General features: G+C 39.1%; 2 protein-coding genes across 5 annotated transcripts in view; both read left to right on the forward strand.

The window, feature by feature from the left end:
• The window catches only part of LOC117526757 (importin subunit alpha-1-like), a 31,397-nt gene extending 13,235 nt beyond the window's left edge, over nt 1–18,162 (forward strand). Inside the window, exons 7-10 of the mRNA XM_034188837.1 lie at nt 10,997–11,230; nt 12,602–12,784; nt 15,106–15,255; nt 17,842–18,162. Coding sequence (XP_034044728.1) covers nt 10,997–11,230; nt 12,602–12,784; nt 15,106–15,255; nt 17,842–17,853 — 579 coding nt within the window. The 3' untranslated portion in view covers nt 17,854–18,162. The remainder of the gene's footprint in view (nt 1–10,996; nt 11,231–12,601; nt 12,785–15,105; nt 15,256–17,841) is intronic.
• Nucleotides 18,163–18,794: 632 nt separating this feature from the next.
• Nucleotides 18,795–22,684, forward strand: part of LOC117526753 (E3 ubiquitin-protein ligase SMURF2-like) — a 224,811-nt gene continuing 220,921 nt past the window's right edge. Inside the window, exon 1 of one of the 4 annotated variants that reach the window (XM_034188831.1) lies at nt 18,795–19,484. In XM_034188831.1, the coding sequence (XP_034044722.1) occupies nt 19,433–19,484 (52 nt within the window). In that variant the 5' untranslated portion in view covers nt 18,795–19,432. The remainder of the gene's footprint in view (nt 19,485–22,684) is intronic. The other 3 variants (XM_034188830.1, XM_034188833.1, XM_034188832.1) reach the window with 3 other exon arrangements.

Below are 22,684 nucleotides of genomic sequence, written 5' to 3' on the forward strand. Positions count from 1 at the left end.
AGTAACATACAGATAAATTACTAAAAAAAAATCATACATTGTGATTTCCGTTTTTTTATTTATTTTTTATTTTTATTTTTATTTTTAGATTATGTCTCTCACAGTGGACATGCACCTAAGATGAAAACTTCAGACCCCTCCATGATTTCTAAGTGGGAGAACTTGCAAAATCGCAGGGTGTTCAAATACTTATTTTCCTCACTGTAGGTGGATATAGATTGAGATAGGTGGAGATATAGGGTTTGGTAGAGAGACAGAGATGTGGAGATTTAGGGATAGGTATAGAGATAGGTAGCAATAGAGTTATAGTGATGGTAGAGATATAGAGATATAGGGATATAGAGATAACTATTAGAGATAGGTAGACATGGGTAGAGATGGATAGAGATATCATTACGTAGAGATATGTAGAGACACAAAGATAGGCAGAGATATAGGGATAGATAGAGATATAGATAGGTTGGGAAATAAAGACATAAAGATAGGTAGACATAAGTACGATATGGATATAGGCAGAGATAAATAGAGATATAGGGATAGGTATAGATATAAAGATAGAGATAGGTAGCGATATAGACATAGGTAGAGATAGGTAGAAATAGATTGCAATTTAGTTAGGTAGACATAGGTAGAGAGAAATAAAGATAGATAGCGATATGGTTAGTTGGCGATAGATTGAGACATAGAGATAAGTAGACAAAGATAGGTAGACAAAGGTAGCAATATAGAGATAAGTAGAAACAAATAGCGATATAGAGAAAGGTGTGTGTGTGTATATATGTATGTATGTATGTGTATGCATATATATATAGAGAGAGAGAGAGAGAGAGAGAGAGAGAGAGAGAGAGAGAGAGAGAGAGAGAGAGAGGAGAGAGAGAGAGAGAGAGAGAGAGAGAGAGAGAGAGAGAGAGAGAGAGAGAGAGAGAGAGAGAGAGAGAGAGGAGAGAGAGAGAGAGAGAGAGAGAGAGAGAGAGAGAGAGAGAGAGAGAGAGAGAGGTTGAGAGAGAGGTTGAGATAGACGGAGACATAGAGATAGGTATGGATATAAACATAGGTAGAGATTTAGAGAAAGGCAGTGAGAGGCAGAGGTAGGTAGCAATATAGTTAGGTAGAGAGAAATTGAGATATATAGAGATAAGTAGAGATATAAAGATAAGTAGAGCTAGGTAGTGATATAGAGATAGGTAGAGAGAAACTGATAGAGATGTAGAGATATAGAGATAGTTAGTGATATAGAGACAGGTAGAGATAGTGACAAAGCGTTAGGGAGAGATTTAGGGATAGGTGGAGATAGATAGGGATAAAATTAGGTAGAGATAGATGGAGACAGATAGGTAGAGATATAGAAATAGGCAGTGAGAGATAGAGATACATAGGGATAGGCAGAGATAGAGCTATAGAGATAGGTAGGAATGTAGAGACAGTTATCAATATAGTTAGGTAGAGATAGAAATTGGTAGAGATGGGTAGCGATATAGTATAAGTAGTGATATATAGAGATAAGTAGAGACATAAAGTTAGGCAGAGAAAGGTAGTGATGTAGAGATAGGCAGAGATTAATAGAGATATAGGTAGAGATATAGAGATAAGTAGAGATGGAAAAAGGTATAGACATAAGTATAGATATAGAAATTGGTAGAGATAAATAGAGATATAAAGATAGAGATGGGCAGAGATAGAGATATAGAGATCGGTAGAGATATAGGGATAGATAGCAGTATGGTTAGGTATACATTGAAATTGATAGAGATAGGTAGAGATATAGAGATAGGTAGGGACACAGATAAGTAGCGAGGTAGAGATATAGAGATAGGTAGGGACATAGATAAGTAGCGAGGTAGAGATATAGAGATAGGTAGGGACATAGATAAGTAGCGAGGTAGAGATATAGAGATTGGTTGAGATAGATACAGAAATAGAGATGGGTAGAAAAGAGAGATATAGAGATAGGCAAAGATGTGATGGATGAGATGAGATGGTGATATAGAGATAGGTAGTGATATAGAAACAGAGACATAAAGATAGGTAGAGATCGATAGAGATATAGAGATGGCTTGAGATATAGAGACTGGTAGAGATAAAGAGATAGATAAAGATATAGGGGTAGGTGGAGATAGATATAGATAGGTAGAGATATGGAGATAGGTAGAGATATAAGGTCAGGTAGAGATAGATAGCGCTATAGAGAAAAGTAGAGATAGATAGAGATAAAGAGACAGGTAGAAACAGAGAGAGATATTGAGATAAGTAGAGATAGATAGAGATTTGCATAGACATAGAAATAGGTGCAGACAGAGATATTGAGATAAGTAGAGATAGATAAAGACAGAGCTAGGTATAGATATAGAGATAGCTAAAGATAGAGATATAGAGATAGGTGGAGATAGATAGTGATATAGTTAAGTAGAGATACAGAGATAGGTCGAGATAGATATCAAGATATAGACATGGTTGGGTAGGATTACTTTGAAAGAATACATGTGGATTACATGTATGTATGTACATACATTTGGATTACTTGTAATCTGATTACTTTTGGATTACATTTCAAAGTAATCCTACCCAACCCTGGATATAGAGAGATTTCAAGATATAGATAGAGGTAGGTAGAGTAAGATAGAGATTTAGATATATAGATGTAAACAGAGGTAGAGACATAGGGCTACAGAGATAAGATAGAAATATAGACATAAAGATATAGAGAAGTAGAGATAGAAATAAATAGAGAGAGATAGTGTAAGAGTGATATGGGTATAGAGATGAGATATAGACATAGGGATACAGAGAGAGATACAGAGATAAGAGAAATATCGAGGTAAAGATATAGAGATAGTCAGAGATATGGGGACATATATATAGAGATAGTTAGAGCTATGTAGTTAGATATATATAAAGATATATAGATATCAAATCAATTTAATTTATATAGCGCCAAATCACAACAAACAGTTGCCCCAAGGCGCTTCATATTGCAAGGCAAAAGCCATACAATAATCACAGAAAAACCCCAACGGTCAAAACGACCCCCTATGAGCAAGCACTTGGCGACAGTGGGAAGGAAAAACTCCCTTTTAACAGGAAGAAACCTCCAGCAGAACCAGGCTCAGGGAGGGGCAGTCTTCTGCTGGGACTGGTTGGGGCTGAGGGAGAGAACCAGGAAAAAGACATGCTGTGGAGGGGAGCAGAGATCAATAACTAATGATTAAATGCAGAGTGGTGCATACAGAGCAAAAAGAGGTGAATAAAAAGAAACAGTGCATCATGGGAACCCCCCAGCAGTCTAAGTCTATAGCAGCATAACTAAGGGATGGTTCAGGGTCACCTGATCCAACCCTAACTATAAGCTTTAGCGAAAAGGAAAGTTTTAAGCCTAATCTTAAAAGTAGAGAGGGTGTCTGTCTCCCTGATCTGAATTGGGAGCTGGTTCCACAGGAGAGGAGCCTGAAAGCTGAAGGCTCTGCCTCCCATTCTACTCTTACAAACCCTAGGAACTACAAGTAAGCCTGCAGTCTGAGAGCGAAGCGCTCTATTGGGGTGATATGGTACTACGAGGTCCCTAAGATAAGATGGGACCTGATTATTCAAAACCTTATAAGTAAGAAGAAGAATTTTAAATTCTGTTCTAGAATTAACAGGAAGCCAATGAAGAGAGGCCAATATGGGTGAGATATGCTCTCTCCTTCTAGTCCCTGTTAGTACTCTAGCTGCAGCATTTTGAATTAACTGAAGGCTTTTTAGGGAACCTTTAGGACAACCTGATAATAATGAATTACAATAGTCCAGCCTAGAGGAAATAAATGCATGAATTAGTTTTTCAGCATCACTCTGAGACAAGACCTTTCTAATTTTAAAGATATTGCGTAAATGCAAAGAAGCAGTCCTACATATTTGTTTAATATGCGCTTTGAATGACATATCCTGATCAAAAATGACTCCAAGATTTCTCACAGTATTACTAGAGGTCAGGGTAATGCCATCCAGAGTAAGGATCTGATTAGACACCATGTTTCTAAGATTTGTGGGGCCAAGTACAATAACTTCAGTTTTATCTGAGTTTAAAAGCAGGAAATTAGAGGTCATCCATGTCTTTATGTCTGTAAGACAATCCTGCAGTTTAGCTAATTGGTGTGTGTCCTCTGGCTTCATGGATAGATAAAGCTGGGTATCATCTGCGTAACAATGAAAATTTAAGCAATACCGTCTAATAATACTGCCTAAGGGAAGCATGTATAAAGTGAATAAAATTGGTCCTAGCACAGAACCTTGTGGAACTCCATAATTAACTTTAGTCTGTGAAGAAGATTCCCCATTTACATGAACAAATTGTAATCTATTAGACAAATATGATTCAAACCACCGCAGCGCAGTGCCTTTAATACCTATGGCATGCTCTAATCTCTGTAATAAAATTTTATGATCAACAGTATCAAAAGCAGCACTGAGGTCTAACAGAACAAGCACAGAGATGAGTCCACTGTCCGAGGCCATAAGAAGATCATTTGTAACCTTCACTAATGCTGTTTCTGTACTATGATTAATTCTAAAACCTGACTGAAACTCTTCAAATAGACCATTCCTCTGCAGATGATCAGTTAGCTGTTTTACAACTACCCTTTCAAGAATTTTTGAGAGAAAAGGAAGGTTGGAGATTGGCCTATAATTAGCTAAGATAGCTGGGTCAAGTGATGGCTTTTTAAGTAATGGTTTAATTACTGCCACCTTAAAAGCCTGTGGTACATAGCCAACTAATAAAGATAGATTGATCATATTTAAGATCGAAGCATTAATTAATGGTAGGGCTTCCTTGAGCAGCCTGGTAGGAATGGGGTCTAATAAACATGTTGATGGTTTGGATGAAGTATCTAATGAAAATAACTCAGACAGAACAATCGGAGAGAAAGAGTCTAACCAAATACCGGCATCACTGAAAGCAGCCAAAGATACCGATACATCTTTGGGATGGTTATGAGTAATTTTTTCTCTAATAGTTAAAATTTTGTTAGCAAAGAAAGTCATGAAGTCATTACTAGTTAAAGTTAATGGAATACTCAGCTCAATAGAGCTCTGACTCTTTGTCAGCCTGGCTACAGTGCTGAAAAGAAACCTGGGGTTGTTCTTATTTTCTTCAATTAGTGATGAGTAGAAAGATGTCCTAGCTTTACGGAGGGCTTTTTTATAGAGCAGCAGACTCTTTTTCCAGGCTAAGTGAAGATCTTCTAAATTAGTGAGACGCCATTTCCTCTCCAACTTACGGGTTATCTGCTTTAAGCTACGAGTTTGTGAGTTATACCACGGAGTCAGGCACTTCTGATTTAAAGCTCTCTTTTTCAGAGGAGCTACAGTATCCAAAGTTGTCTTCAATGAGGATGTAAAACTATTAACGAGATACTCTATCTCACTTACAGAGTTTAGGTAGCTACTCTGCACTGTGTTGTTATATGGCATTAGAGAACATAAAGAAGGAATCATATCCTTAAACCTAGTTACAGCGCTTTCTGAAAGACTTCTAGTGTAATGAAACTTATTCCCCACTGCTGGGTAGTCCATCAGAGTAAATGTAAATGTTATTAAGAAATGATCAGACAGAAGGGAGTTTTCAGGGAATACTGTTAAGTCTTCTATTTCCATACCATAAGTCAGAACAAGATCTAAGATATGATTAAAGTGGTGGGTGGACTCATTTACATTTTGAGCAAAGCCAATAGAGTCTAATAATAGATTAAATGCAGTGTTGAGGCTGTCATTCTCAGCATCTGTGTGGATGTTAAAATCGCCCACTATAATTATCTTATCTGAGCTAAGCACTAAGTCAGACAAAAGGTCTGAAAATTCACAGAGAAACTCACAGTAACGACCAGGTGGACGATAGATAATAACAAATAAAACTGGTTTTTGGGACTTCCAATTTGGATGGACAAGACTAAGAGTCAAGCTTTCAAATGAATTAAAGCTCTGTCTGGGTTTTTGATTAATTAATAAGCTGGAATGGAAGATTGCTGCTAATCCTCCGCCCCGGCCCGTGCTACGAGCATTCTGACAGTTAGTGTGACTCGGGGGTGTTGACTTATTTAAACTAACATATTCATCCTGCTGTAACCAGGTTTCTGTAAGGCAGAATAAATCAATATGTTGATCAAGATGAAGTTATTGTACTTGGCCCCACAAATCTTAGAAACATGGTGTCTAACCAGATCCTTACTCTGGATGGCATTACCCTGACCTCTAGTAATACTGTGAGAAATCTTGGAGTCATTTTTGATCAGGATATGTCATTCAAAGCGCATATTAAACAAATATGTAGGACTGCTTTTTTTGCATTTACGCAATATCTCTAAAATCAGAAAGGTCTTGTCTCAGAGTGATGCTGTTCTTTCTCTTTTTGCTCTGTATGCACCACCACTAATCATTAGTGATCGATCTCTGCTCCCCTCCACAGCATGTCTTTTTCCTGGTTCTCTCCCTCAGCCCCAACCAGTCCCAGCAGAAGACTGCCCCTCCCTGAGCCTGGTTCTGCTGGAGGTTTCTTCCTGTTAAAATGGAGTTTTTCCTTCCCACTGTAGCCAAGTGCTTGCTCACAGGGGGTCGTTTTGACCGTTGGGGTTTACATAATTATTGTATGGCCTTGCCTTACAATATAAAGCGCCTTGGGGCAACTGTTTGTTGTGATTTGGCGCTATATAAAAAAATTGATTGATTGATTGATTGATTGATTGATCAATTATTATATCATTTACCAACAGGGACTTAGAAGAGAGAGAGACCTAATGTTTAATAGACCACATTTAACTGTTTTAGTCTGTGGTGAAGTTGAAGGTGCTATATTATTTTTTCTTTTTGAATTTTTATGCTTAAATAGATTTTTGCTGGTTATTGGTGGTCTGGGAGCAGGCACCATCTCTACGGGGATGGGGTAATGAGGGGATGGCAGGGGGAGAGAAGCTGCAGAGAGGTAAGACTACAACTCTGCTTCCTGGTCCCAACCCTGGATAGTCACGGTTTGGAGGATAGACAGAGATAGATATGGAAATAGATATATAGATAATGATATATAGATAGAGATACAGAGATATGGAGGTAGAGATAGAGATAAGTAGACAGAGATAGGTATAGGGATATAGATGGATGAGAGAGAGAGAGAGAGAGAGAGAGAGAGAGAGAGAGAGAGAGAGAGAGAGAGAGAGAGAGAGAGAGAGAGCTAGGTAGGGATACATAGATATAGATAGATAGAGATATATAACAATATTGAGACAGACAGAGATATATGAACATCTATCTATCTAGACAGCCAGAGATAGAGATGTACAGATAGAGAGAGCTAGTTAGAGATAGATAGCGATAAAAGGATATAGATATGGAGGTATAGATAATTTTTATATAGAATCTTATAATAAATTTACTAATTTTAATAATTTTTTGAAGAAGAGAATCTGTAAAAGAGAAAAAAACTTGATGGGTTTCTGCAACTGTTGATACCAAAATTGTAAAATTATTCATGTGACTTTTGATACTGTATTACGCATATTTGAAACCAAGGAGTGTTTTTGTGTTCACCCTGTATATACGAGGTCTGTCCAAAAAGTATCGGACCTTTTTATTTTTTGCAAAAACCATATGGATTTGAATCACGTGTGATTGCATCAGCCAAGCTTGAACCTTCATGCGCGAGTTTTTTCACGCCTGTCGGTTGCGTCATTCGCCTGTGAGCAGGCTTTGTGTGAGCAGTGGTCCACCCCTCTCGTCGGATTTTTATTGCGAATAAATGTCTGAACGATTTGGAGCTTTGCTGCATCAAATTTTTCCAGAAACTGTGAGAGACCTCCAGGTGGACACCATTCGGAAAATTTAGATGGCTTTCAGCGACGATTTTATGGGGATTACACAGATTAAGGAGTGCTCCAGCCAGTTTAAAGACCGCCCACAGCGTCTGAGAGCGCGGCGCGCTCCGAGCGCCGATCGACAAGCTCAAACAACCAGATCATTTCCAATGTGAAGGCTTTGTTGATCCAGGACGTCGTCTAACTTTCACAAAAAAGGCAGAAGGCGTGGACATCAGCACTTTTTCGGCACATTCTACTGTTACAGGAGTTTTTGTTCATGGAAAGAGAAGCAGAGGATTGCGCCACCATGCTGCTCATGGCGCGGGACAAAACCACCTCCGTGTTGGTCTCACAGGACAGCTTTCAGGTGGCTTTCAGACGGCTTCCGGTTGCTTTTCAGTCGTGTGAGTATCTGAGAAATTGTGCATGAGCTGGACATGCCCCAACATGTCCTGTGAGGCTTCATCACGGCGGTGCTTTGCGCCATGCGGCAGCTCCGTCGCGACGTGCGGAATTCCTCCACACGTCTGTCTCAATGTGCCGAAAAAGTGCTGATGTCCATGTCTTCAACAATTCCTGTGCTAGTCAGACGACATACCGGATCAAGACAGCATCCAGTTTAGAAATGAACGGCACATTCCACTGTTACAGGAGTTTTTGTCATGGAAAGAGGAGCGGAGGAGCCACATGGCGCAAAACAATGCTGTGATGAAGCCTCACAGGACATGTTGGGGCATGTCCAGCTCATGCACAATTTCTCAGATACTCACACGACTGAAAAGCAACTGAAAGCCGTCCTGTGAGACCAACACGGAGGTGGTTTTGTCCCGCGCCATGAGCGGCATGGTGGCGCAATCCTCCGCTACTCTTTCCATGTGCCGAAAAGGTGCTGATGTCCACGTCTTCTGCCTTTTTTGTGAAAGTTAGACGACGTCCTGGATCAACAAAGCCTTCACGTTGGAAATGATCTGGTTGTTTGAGTGGGGTTTGAGTCTGTCGATTGGCGCTCTGAGCGCGCCGCGCTCTGACGCTGTGGGCGGTCTTTAAACCGGCTGGAGCACTCCTTAATCTGTGTAATCCCCATAAAATCGTCGCTGAAAGCCATCTAAATTTTCCGAATGGTGTCCACCTGGAGGTCTCTCACAGTTTCTTGAAAAATTTGATGCAGCAAAGCTCCAAATCGTTCAGACATTTATTCGCAATAAAAATCCGACGAGAGGGGTGGACCACTGCTCACTCAAAGCCTGCTCACAGGCGAATGACGCAACCGACAGGCATGAAAAAACTCACGCATGCGCACGAAGGTTCAAGCTTGGCTGATGCAATCACACGTGATTCAAATCCATATGGTTTTTGCAAAAAAATAAAAAGGTACGATACTTTTTGGACAGACCTCGTAAACATGCCACATGCTTTTTCTTCCATAATAATGCTACCTGTTTAAAACATCCTTGTGTATTTAAGAAAAATAAATCTTTGGAATTTGCTCAGTGCTGCCCAACAAGAAGGATATTATTTCCTTTTGTGCCCCCTGTGTGTAAAAAGGCTCAATTAGAATGAGTTGAAAACAAAATATCTGGCATTTGAGTTTATGTAAAAATGCAAAGTATGAATACTATGACATAACGTATTGACATAATAATTATCATTTTGAATTTTGCATAATCCAGTATTTAAAACAATAGTGGCCAATAGGAGCCATACTTCTACAACCCCTGGCAAAAATTATGGAATCACCGGCCTCGGAGGATGTTCATTCAGTTGTTTAATTTTGTAGAAAAAAAGCAGATCACAGACATGACACAAAACTAAAGTCATTTCAAATGGCAACTTTCTGGCTTTAAGAAACACTGTAAGAAATCAGGAAAAAAAATTGTGGCAGTCAGTAACGGTTACTTTTTTTTAGACCAAGCAGAGGGAAAAAAATGTGGAATCACTCAATTCTGAGGAAAAAATTATAGAATCATGACCATTTACTTCAACTTCCACCAAAGATTTTCAATTGGTTTAAGATCCGGACTATTTGCAGGCCATGACATTGACCCTATGTGTCTTTTTGCAAGGAATGTTTTCACAGTTTTTGCTCTATGGCAAGATGCATTATCATCTTGAAAAATGATTTCATCATCCCCAAACATCCTTTCAGTTGATGGGATAAGAAAAGTGTCCAAAATATCAACGTAAACTTGTGCATTTATTGATGATTATTATTGGTCTAAAAAAGTAACCATTACTGACTGCCACAATTTTTTTTTTCCTGATTTCTTATAATGTTTCTTAAAGCCAGAAAGTTGCCATTTGAAATGACTTTAGTTTTGTGTCATGTCTATGATCTGCTTTTTTTCTACAAAATTAAACAACTGAATGAACATCCTCTGAGGCTGTGATTCCATAATTATTGCCAGGGGTTGTAAATTAAGGCAACACCAAAGCATAAACCACATAGAAATGGTAGAGGGTGGGGGGAGGGGAGGCATTGCTATCAATTTGACAAAAAAGATCCTGCAAATTGTAAACACAAAAGAGAACACAAATAAAACCTGCAACAATTTAGTTTGTGTGTCTGCTGCAGATTCACACAATGCACACAAGTATAGAAATGCTTGCAGTGCATCACAACACAACAGAGGTGTTTCTAACACAAGCAGTGGTTTGTAGCTGGAGGACATTGGCCGTTTGGTGTATCACTGTGCTCCACTTTTTATTGGCTGACAGAGCTGAGTAAGTTTATTCATTTTGTTTATTCCTGGTTTTACTGTTATGCTAGCTATATATTCACATTTTATTTTATTTGCAATGCACTGAAGTAGAAGCCAGTTAAAGTCCTCCAGGCAGAAACATCCATTATAAATCTTTCCAAAGTGTTTCTGCTTTTTCGTGTATTGTCTGAATTTGCAGTGGACACATTATCTAATTAAATTGTTACATGTGCTGTCGGTTATGGTTGTATTCTCTGTGTTTAGAAACATTTTTAAAATTACAAGCATTTTATTAATTTTTTTGATGCAGCTTCCTGTCGTTGAATTGATGCAAGTGTTTGTTGTATTCATAAACGTTCTCTGCCTGGATTTGCTAGTGTTGTCTTAATTTGGAAGTGTTGTGGCTCCTATTGGACACGGTAACAACATTTCCAGTGATAACTGCTGACTCGCTCTCTCTCACTCTATTTTCTTGCTCAGTCTCCTGCCCTGCAAACACTGGGCAACATTGTGACAGGGACAGAGGAGCAGACCCAGAGTGTGCTGAACGCGGGTTTCCTGGCTGTGCTGCCCGGCCTCTTGCAACACTACATGCCAAGTATACAAAAAGACGCAGCTTGGACTGTGTCCAACATCACAGCAGGTCGTGACTGTCAGATTCAGCAGGTTATCGACGCCGGCCTGGTGCCTATCCTGGTGGACATCCTTCAGCAGGTCAGACAATGGGACACAGAGTCTATCCGGCATGTTGCTCAAGGCCAAACAGGGTCTTAATCCATAATAAATTGCAGGTTATTTTTTCCTGTTGGGAAAGTACTGTCCTGTATGATTCACCCAGATTATTCCGTAATTGTCGGCTCTCTCAGTGCAGCAGACCCACACGCCAATAGCAGGAATGTTATTCATACCTAACACGTGTATCTTAGTGTGAAAAACAGAGCATATTCTGTTTCACTAAATGAGCAAACCCACAATCTCAGATCTTGAGCAAAACGTTTCTCAAGATATGGGATTGTATCTCATTTGTTCATTCATTTTCTGCCATGTATCGAGGTCTGGGTCACGTTGCATTACACTAAGTAGCTATCTCATACTTCCTTATTCGTGGCAAAGTCCTCTAACTTGTCCTGTGGGATCCTGAGGCTTTCCCAAGCCAACTGGGGAAATATAATCCCTCCAGTGTGTCCTGGGTCTTCCCCTGGGCCTCCTCCAATTTGGACATGCTTGGAAGACTTCCACAGGGAAACGACTAGGGGACATCCTTACCAGATTCCAAACCACCTTGGCTGTCTCCTTTCAATGAGTAACAGCAGTGGCTCATCTTGGAGTTCCTCGTTGATTTTCATGCTTCTCACCCTGTCCCTGAGTGTAAGCCCAGATGGTATCTCAATGCCACTAAAACTGAATTCCTAAGCTGCAATCAAGCTCATATCACACTTCATCCAGGGAGCCGTTTAAATCAGTTGAGACCTTACTTATGTTGGAAGTGAAATCTGCTTATCCAAGAAAGATCTCCAGCATGTGCTGGAACGTCATGGCATGGGCAGCCTTAAACAAAATTGGAGATGTCTGGAAGTTTAATCTTCCAAATGATCTTAAACGTAGCTTTTTCTGTGCCACAGTTGAATCTGTTATGTATGGTGCAACAGCCTGGGCACTTACAAAACAAACAACAACTAAAACCCTGGATGCTAGACTAGATGGCACATGTATACCTGCATCCTGAGAGCTGTGCTTAATATCTACTGAAAAAAGCATCCTACAACAAAGCAGCTGTATAAACAACTCCCATCCATCTCTGACATCTTACGAGAGTGCCACATGCCTTTTCTTGGGCATTGTTGGTGATCCAAACAAGAACAAGTGAGTGATTTACTTTTATGAACTCTTCGTGGTCATGCTTGAGTAGGTCACCCAGCAACCACCTACATTGACCAACTTTATTTGGATACTGGATGTTTCCCACATGTCCTCCCAATTTTGATGGTTGGCACGCTTGAATCAAGAATATCTGATTCAGCTTGATCAGATGAAGATGCTGATGACATTTCACTGTCATAAATAATAATTTTTGTTTGTGTTTAGGGAAACTATAAAACACAAATGGAGGCATTGTGGGCCATCAGCAATTATACCAGCAGTGGAACAATGGAGCAAGTTGCCTATCTTGTCAAATGTAATGTTCTGGAGCCTCTGCTTAACATGCTGTCAGCTAAAGAAAGCCATGTTGTCGTGTTGATCCTGGTTGTGATCACCAATATTTTACAGGTATGTTACTTAGACTTGAATGAAGAAGTCATTCTTATCTTTATCGTTGCACCGTGGTGAAAATTTAAGAATTGATTAGTAGTTTATAAGAAACTAGCGCGTGCACTATGGGTATCCATGGGCTCTAGATTGGGTAGTGTTTATAAAATGGGTAGCTGACATTTTTCAAGGGTGGTAATAAATTACGCAAAGCTTGTATAATGAGTTGGAATGCATGTGATTCCAGAATGCTTAGACCCCAACAATTTTTAGAAGATTGAACTCAGCCCTTTTATTTCCTGTTTATTGTGTAATTTTTAATGCTAATTTACTGTCATAAGGTATTTATAAATTGTTTAGGTTCTTGTTATCATATACACACATTATTATTTTATTTTTACCTCTCAGAATCAGAATTTCTTTATTGTCCCGTAAAGGGAAATTAATGTTGCAGCAGGAGCACACAAAGGACAAGGTACACAAAGATAACAATATCAACAGTGAAAATAAGACCCAATTAAAAGTCTAAAATCAAACAAGGAAGGAAACAAAGGAATAAACGTAATAATAATAACTAAGTAACCTTTATCACTAAACTTAGTAACAAAAGTAAAACTTAATAATAATAATAATAATAATAATAGTAATAATAATAAAATAAAATAAAAACAATACCCATACAATGTCAAATATTCAATCCAGAGTCCATGCCAAAAACAAAAAGTATTGCAAAAAGCAATATGTGGATGTGCAAATAAGCAATAGTAGTGCAAAATAAACAACATCAAAGGCTAATTGCCATTGAGTAATAAAATTGCACTAGGAATAAACGAGACCTGAAATCTTTTAGTCCTCCTCATAGGAGCCCTAAAACGACGGCCTGAGGGCAGAAGCTCAAACTCAGAAGCTCTGTTTTGTCATTTAATTTTTTTTAAATGTGCCACAATGGAAACAAGTTTTTTCACTTTCTTGTGTCATCCATGTATTTTTAATGTATTTACAATTATATCATATACTTACATTGAACTTACTCAATAAAATCACTCAATGCATTCACATTTTTAATATAAAGATAACTTACCGACCTCTGCTGGAATGATGTGTGAGTCCAGAAAGTACTTAGCAACATTCAATATTTAGTGTTGTTAGCTAATATCCATAGCTTCTCCAAAAATATTAGTCCTGTCAATGTTCCATTTTCACATCGTTCATCCTTGACTCAGAATACATAAGCATACCAAATGGTAAATGTCAGCTGTCCGCAGCACGCACGCACAGCTGCTGTAAACAGGTGCTTTTAATTTGACAAAAAAAAAGAGACTGTGACTGAAGACATTAAAATCACGACACATTTCACTCATGGTACCAACATGCAACTTGATTCGTTCATGGTAAGAGCAACAAGACACTTAACTAAAACCGACTAAACCAATTGAACTACAAAAATACAATAAATTAGTAATGCTAACAACACTGTATAACATGAACCACAATAACAACATTTAAAATCTCAAAACCCTGAACTCCTATGGTGCATTGCAGCACAATGTAATTTGTTTCATGGTTAGCTAAAATAGCTAATTTCTTCAAACATATTTGTCCTGTCAACTTTCTGTTTTTGCAGTGTTTATCCTTGACCCAAAATGCATATAGTAAGCATACCCAAACGGCAAATGTCAGCTCTCCCCGGTTATTGTGTGATCAGAGCTATACACATGCACACACGCACACAGATGCCACTTGGCCATTATAATATAGATGATCTATTTTTGTATTTATAAAAGTCACGTCTGGGAGCATGTGCTTTACCAGAACCTCCACCAGGTCCTGAATGGCAGCCAGCCAGGTAGCCTCATGAACATGTTTTGAAAAACTAAGTACTGGAACCCAAGTGATATCTGATCACCAATGTTACAAAATGGGCAGGTACCATGGCTCCTTTTAGGTGCATTATGGTTGTTCTGTTATTATTATTTTGATAGAAATTAGAGTTGTTTTTCAAGTTTTGTGGGGAGATTCACCTTGGGTCAGGGAGGAATTTATTTACATTTTTGGGGGTGGTGTATATCAATTTTTTTGCTTTTGTCTCTCTTTGCTGGTTGATTTTTCCAAACCACTATGCTGGGGATAACGTGCAAACTCCACACAGATGTTGTGCAAATCAACTCTGTGCTGAGATTTCAACAATCTTGTCACTTAGTGTTGAACATTAAAGTGCTGAATGTAATTATTACTCATTTTGTGGAAGTATGTACTCAGTTCCCTTCTGTACAACTAGATGATGTACCAAATTTGGTTCAAATGCAACCTTACCTTAATGATGGTGTCCCCCCCCTCCTCAGATGGCAATCCAGGTTGGTGAGAGTGAGAAATTGTGCCAAATGATCGAGGAGGTAAATGGTTTAGACAAAATCAAAGCACTGCAGTTCCACGAGAAACAAGCTGTCAGCAGGGCCAGCTTTGACATCGTAGACAAATTCTTCTGTGGAGAAGTGAGTGTTACTGATATCTGAAATCTTTTCAGGAAAGGTTCGATGAAGCCAGTCTCAATCCAGACAGTTTGTTTGTACACAACATTTTAGTTGTACATATTAGTTGTACACAAACTTTGCTATCTCTTTCTCTCTGACACACACGTTATTAGTATTAATCTGTTAGACTATATTGGAACATTTCTCATGTATTTGAACCGTTAAAATGCTTTAAAATTCACCATTTGAAGTTGTCGAAGTGGTCCCCCCTAAAAATCGGTCCGCCCTGCCTTCACTGTGCATGCGTCATTTCGGAGCGTCAGCAACAATTCAGCGCTTATTGCCTTGTTTCTGCTTAAAACTGCACTCCAGTCATCGTCTGTCTCAGCGACAGATGTCTGAAGCTTTTGTACAACAATCATTTCCACATAAATTCAGAATTATTTCATAACAGACAGAGGAAGCGATCAGAGCGCGACAGCAGCATGTCTGAGTCTGACTCTCTACACCCAAAGTGATGAAAGGGAATAATGTGATTATTAACATCAGATGACAAAGTAAAACCTCTTAGTTTTAACCAGAAATGAGGTGATAATCGGTGAATCGCTGCTGATGCTCCGAAATAACTTAGGCACACCACCACGTCAGACTCAGATGTGCTGCTGCGCCTACCGCTCTCCTGTCTTTAACTATGAAATAATGCTGAATTTATGTGGAAATGATTGCTATAAAGCAGGAACCATTTAGGGGGGACCGTTCGGTCGGCCACACCGGCTTTGACTCAAAGCTTCGAATACTCCATCGTACTTCAGCTGCAATCTTTGCTTTGAATTATGTGAGGTCATGTGATGTAAACTCGATGTCTAACATTATCCATCGATAACTAAAACGGACTACATTTTTATATAGTGCTTTTCCGTCCACATCAGAAGCTTACCCATTGAAGCGAGTGAAGCATACCCTGCATTCACACAGACACTCTCACACGCCGATGTCAGGGTGCTGCCCTCTACACATCGGGAGGAATAAGAGGATTAAGGACCTTTTCTAAGGGCCTTTAATGATTTTCCGGTCTGGCTGGGTTTTGAACCGAGCCCAACGCTTAACCACTAGACCATCACCTCCCCATGGCATCTGTGTATCTGTATGTCCGCAGTCGGCTTCTTGTTCTGAAATGTCAATTCAAAGCTCTGAGGGATGCTTTAAGATTACAAAGAGTGCCCAATCCCTTCTTTCCTTTGAATTTCATTCACACGCACACACTGGCACACTGATGTCAGGGTGCTGCCAAGCAAGGAGCTCACTGCCATTTGGGGACCTTGTCCAAGGGCCCTGAGTAATATTTCCATTGTGACAGGCATTTGAACCAAGGATCCTTTGGTCACAACCCCGCCACTATAACCTCTTGACCATCACCTCCCCCTCAGTCTGATGCTCAAGTTAAAACTCAGCCTTGGGTCATGTGATTGTGAAAAGTTATTGACCTTCCATAGACTTTCATATGACCGGTGACCCAACCTGTAAGTGGGCTTCAGTCTCACTAACTGAAATTAAATTAAATAAAATGCAAACACTGACATGAGTGTTGGAACACATTAAATGCACACTGACACTTGCAAGTTCTAATTCTGAGCAAACTGTACTTATTTCTTGTTTATTAATTATGTTGTAGTAGTTTTTTTCTTAATATTTTGAAGGTGTGGCACCCTAACACCCTCTAGTGATCAGCCTGTGCTTTTCCGAACTGAATTTTCTGGGAGAATTTCTGGTCTCGGAATGAAGCTCTAAACTCTTCTCAGCTGCATAGCAACCTAGCAAAATACTTGATCTTAAATGATTTAAGGGTGGGATTATTATAAGTGTCTGGGTTAGGATAAAAGTTTTGTAAAATACACCACGGTTTTAATGCACTTTTGGGAGTCTTGCACAGTAACACCATTCAAATTGGTCCAGATCACATTCTAGAATAGTTCATATTTGCAAAATGCACGGGACATTTATACAGTACAATATTCAGATACACACTGCATCAGCAGGTTCACAATGCACATACAATCCTTTTGTATGCAGAACAAAACACAAAAAGTAAACACTAATGGCAAAATGTAAACCTTCATTTTACTATGTCAATGGGAGCAGTAAGGCATGGGAACTTCAATTTACTGCACCATCTTTCGTTTTGGTGGCTGTTCTCTGCTAGTACGGTTTCATGCATTGGCCCAGATCTGTTAACTTACCAGAAGACCTGTCACTTGAGTCTGTTTTACTTCATGTTATGCTTTAATCATGCCCATCAGTAATTAAGATAATTTAATCAGCTCTCTTTTGTCCCATTATGCACTCAGATTATGTACCTTGTAAATAGCAAAAATGAGTTGAACGTACCGCAAATGCACTTGTACTATGTGCTTTAGACGGCGCCATATGTAAATCATTAAGAAGGACTCTTGGTCTGTGTTTGATTTGACTTGAAACACAGTTCTCACGCTGTCTTTCCCATTAGAAATAATGTGTCTTTATCTGTGTTTATGTAACCATTCCTAAAACATATTGAATCAGTTAATCTGATAATAGTTTTGTTGTTGTTTGTTTTTACTTGTCTTTCAGATTGATTGCTGAGGTTTGGGCTTTCAAGGCAAAAGCTGTTTCTGCTACATTCCTGAAAACCAAAAGCACTTTCTCATTTTACTACTTGCAGATTTCTTTGTAATTTATGAAAAAGAAAACTCTTGACACTTTTGTAAGTTTTTAGAGTAATATTTTATTTTTGTATGTGTGCAAATGACTTTGAATTTTGATTTTGCATGATTTTTTTTAAAGAAATGTTATGCAGAGCCATGGATTGTTTGTCTTTGACCTGCACTTTATTTTTGTAAGTGACAAATAATATTTGCTTGAAAGCAATAATTATAAATACATTTATGCAGATCTGGGGACTTATTATTCCTTAACTGGTGTTACAGATGTGGCTATACAAAGGGCAAATTATACACTATTTGGTTTGGGGAAACCAAATAAAGGTGCTTCTGAATCATTTGGTTGTAAAGCTAAAAGGAAAATGAAAAGTGAGTCTTCATCCATGTTACCACTAGGTGGCACCATCTTCATTCTACAAGCCTTTTGTAAGGCCCCTGTTGTTTTGATAGCATGTTGTATAGTATTTCTATGAATGACTGTTAGGTGTCTGATGGTTCAGCAGCATTGTGGGATAAATGGAACTTGAACCAGAGGTTTGAAATGCTCTGAGTGCATACCTCCAAAATTACAGCAACAAGAATTCTATTAAGCATATGGCAAATTATTCAAAAAATTTTCCAACTGGGCTGACGCGTTTCTGCATTAACATTTTTTTTTAACGATTTCAGCACTTACTAATTATAGAATTTCTTTTTTGATCTTAACTGCAAATTTTACTTGTCATGTGAAGAGCCTTTATCAAGTGATCGAAATCAACGCAAGAAAAGGGTGACAGTGCCTTCAAAATAAAATGACAGCAGCGGTCGTCTTCTTAAACCTTAAGTTTTTTGCCGGATTGTCTATCTTTGCCACAGATGCCTAATATTAACGGCGAAATATCTGACATAGTATTAGGATTTTGACATTTCTTCAGTAGCAATTTTGATGCGGAAGGTACTCACTGAAACTACTTTGGCATTTTAAAATGTCCAAACACATTTTTTAAATTAAGGAACGTCTGATGCGAATTAATTTTAAGCATTTTTTACATTTAAGGTATTTGATTTCAAATCGCTTTCAACTCATGTTACGTCCACCATTCATTTTGTACAGTCCGACAGGAAGTACTGTTTTGTTTGACGTTTTCAATCTGCAGTAACACATATTTGGTCATCACCGTCACGACAAACTTCAGCGGGACGAGCGTTTGGTTACGTAAAGGCGTCAGTCCGGGTGGATTATTCAACAGTCAGTTCTTTTCTGTGTCCGACGGTTGCGGCATGAGTGGCATTTGTGGACACAGTTATTTTCATTCTTTGACGGAACGGGAGCTCAAGAAGAGGCTGTTATGCCAGCAGCGAGGCGACCGCGGCACCTTTGATTTGCTATGGTGATACTACAAGCTAACCCGTAGCTAGCGCAAGGCTTGTTTTTGGGAGATACCTTTTTGATAAACCCACATGCTCACACATGAACTAGCCACTTCTTGTGAAATTTTGTGAAGCTGTAACACAGAAGGGGAATGTCTAACCAAGGTGTTAGGAGAAATGGCCCGGTTAAGCTGCGATTGACAGGTAAGCGAATTTAAAAACACCTACTGGAAGCGCTAGCAAGTTAGCATCATAGCAAAGCATGCTAACGTAAGTCTGCAACTGTGGCGAAATTGGGTTGAACGTATTTTGTTTTTTCCTTGTACGGCATTGTTAAGCAATGCTATTCTTACTAAGGTCGCTGAGGCTCCGAAAGTCTTGTCGGTGAATCTCGCTCGTTAGTAATTGGTGGTGATAAGTCTTAGTGTGCTAGCCTAAAGGCTAGTAGACCTGCAGAATGTAATTAAGTGATCAACTGGCTGGAAAAACGCAGCCCTAATAGTTGAAGGAAGACATAAACTAATGAATAATCAAATATTGGAACGAGCGATCAGACGATCCTGACATGTATGTATACCAACAGACTGTAAACAAATCTGTCTGAATTCTTGGTGTTGTCCACAGAAAATTATTCAGCTGTACAAGTTCTCAAATACCGTACTGCACAAGCATGGAAACATATATATATATATATATATATATATATATATATATATATATAAAAAACGCTTACCGGCACTAGAACGATTCCAGAACTCAGACAAGTCATATGAAAGTCATATTCAGTGATGAATCTCGAATCTGCATTGGGCAAGGTGATGATGCTGGAACTTTTGTTTGGTGCCATTCCAATGAGATTTATAAAGATGACTGCCTGAAGAGAACATGTAAATTTCCACAGTCATTGATGATATGGGGCTTCATGTCAGGTAAAGGCACTGGGGAGATGGCTGTCATTAAATCATCAATAAATGCACAAGTTTACGTTGATATTTTGGACACTTTTCTTATCCCATCAATTGAAAGGATGTTTGGGGATGATATCATTTTTCAAGATGATAATGTATCTTGCCATAGAGCAAAAACTGAAAACATTCCTTGCAAAAAGACACATAGGGTCAATGTCATGGCCAAATACTAGTGATGTGTTGGAGCGTTCTTTTGTTTTTCATGATTCCATAATTTTTTCCTCAGAATTGAGTGATTCCATATTTTTTTTCCCCTCTGCTTGGTCTAAAAAAGTAACCGTTACTGACTGCCACAATTTTTTTCCTGATTTCTTATAGTGTTTCTTAAAGCCAGAAAGTTGCCATTTGAAATGACTTTAGTTTTGTGTCATGTCTGTGATCTGCTTTTTTTGTACAAAATTAAACAACTGAATGAACATCCTCCGAGGCCGGTGATTCCATAATTTTTGCCAGGGGTTGTAGTCAGTCAGCTGTTTTAAAAGACATGTCGATAAGTATCTAAAGATGAGGTGTAATACAAGATAGTGACAGTCCTGCTCTTTGACTCATAATTAAATGAGGATAAGTGTTTTGAAGTACATGAGACAAATAACAGGTTTGCTCAAATCTGTTCCTGTCTCAAAATGTGATGCGTGTGTGAACTATCTGGCTTGTGCTTCAGTGGATAAGGAAATGTTGATTTTTTTTTTTTAATTTTAAAGTCTGCCATGGGTACAGTAATATGAAGCTGTTTTAAGCACACGTGTTTTTCTGTATCAGATTTTTTGTTATTGCTTTTTTCTTAATATGTTGGTAAGAGCTCAAAAATACAAAGTTGGGGAGAGTTTTGTGTAGTTTATTAAGGAAATAGCAGCTCTTCTCATTTTAATGAAACGTAAACCTGCATGTTTGCCCAGGGCAATGCCAAAGTACATAAATACAACAAAGGATAAACTATGTGCATTATGTGTGTATGTATTTGCACTATTTGATTTTAGAAGTCATATTGTGATTATTATGGTAAATGTACAGGTTGCCACAAAAATAAAACAATGGAAAATCTATACACTTTTGGATACTGATATCTGTCATATGTCATCTTGAAGCATATGTCAGGGAATTTTATCTCTGGTGTTAATTTCTAATTTCACCTCAGTTTATAAGAGTTTGGCACACAAGATGTGTTCAGTATGTGCATCACTCTTCTGGTTGGCCCAGATCTCCCTTTGTTAACATTGTGAACAGTTCTATCAGTTTGAAAAGTGTGAGGGAAGTACTGAGCCCCTCACACTGGGCAGAGAGAGACAGCAGCTGGCTGCTGGGGGAACAGCAAACTTTGACTGTGGGTACCCGGCCGCCAGGTCAATAGTCACTCCCCACATAGAATGGTGTGTGTGTGTGTTTTTTATTTAAATAGACAAATGCACTGCTTTACTTTAAGTGTGCAATAAGTCTATTTCAGATGATAAAAGGTTTTATTTTACTCTGTGTGTCTTGTTGGAAAGCTGTAGCTTTTGGTGCTAAACTGATGAGCTCTTACATGGCTTATGTGCATTACAGGTGGGCGGATCGATCCTAATATTGATACCAACACTGGTATTGACATTGAACAATCCTCGTGTAAAAAGATCGATACTCAAGCTTTTTTTTCTTTCCCGTACGCACTGACTGCTGCGCATGCAGATTCATCAAAGTCTACTCTCTGCCTGTAAGGCAGTGCTGCGCTGTGTCACACAACACGGAGCAGCGCACCCTCCCCCCTCTGGTCTTTTGTTGTTGCACGGTCATGTGGCTCAGCGGCGCCAGCCAACAACCATGCAGGTAGGCTCAGCCTGGCCCGCCCACTCAGCACTCTCCTCGAGTCAGCCATCTACATCAGGAGATTTTAAGTGGTGTTGAGTGATATTTTTTAAACAAAAATGTGGATTGTGATAAAGTATTTTGTTGTCACGTACAATGTTTGGCGAAATTCTATCCTGGGTCTGTTGGATCCTTTGGATCTATGAAGCTTAAATAGGAAAAAGTATTAGTAGGGCATATATTTACTTGGTATCGGATCAATACCAAAATTCCCGGTATCGCCCACCTCTAATGTGCAGTCTTCCTCTAGTCTCTAGTCTTCTAGTCTTCTTCTGTTTTATTCTGGGGGGTGTTACAGCGCCACACACAGGCCTGGCATATGTATGACAACGTGGAGCTTCGAGGCACAGAATATATGTGTGTGTGTGTGTGTGTATGTGTGTGTGTGTGTGTGTATGTGTGTGTGTGTGTGTGTGTGTGTGTGTATGTGTGTGTGTGTGTGTGTGTGTGTGTGTGTGTGGTGTGTGTGTGTTGTGTTGTGTGTATATGTGTGTATGTGTGTGGGTGTGTGTGTGTGTGTGTGTGTGGTGTGTGTGGGGGTGTATGGGTGTATATGTGTGTGTGTGTAGGTGTGTGTGTATGGGTGTATGTGTGTGT

The sequence above is a fragment of the Thalassophryne amazonica genome, chromosome 15, assembly GCF_902500255.1.
Source record: "Thalassophryne amazonica chromosome 15, fThaAma1.1, whole genome shotgun sequence".
NCBI classification, from domain to species: domain Eukaryota; kingdom Metazoa; phylum Chordata; class Actinopteri; order Batrachoidiformes; family Batrachoididae; genus Thalassophryne; species Thalassophryne amazonica.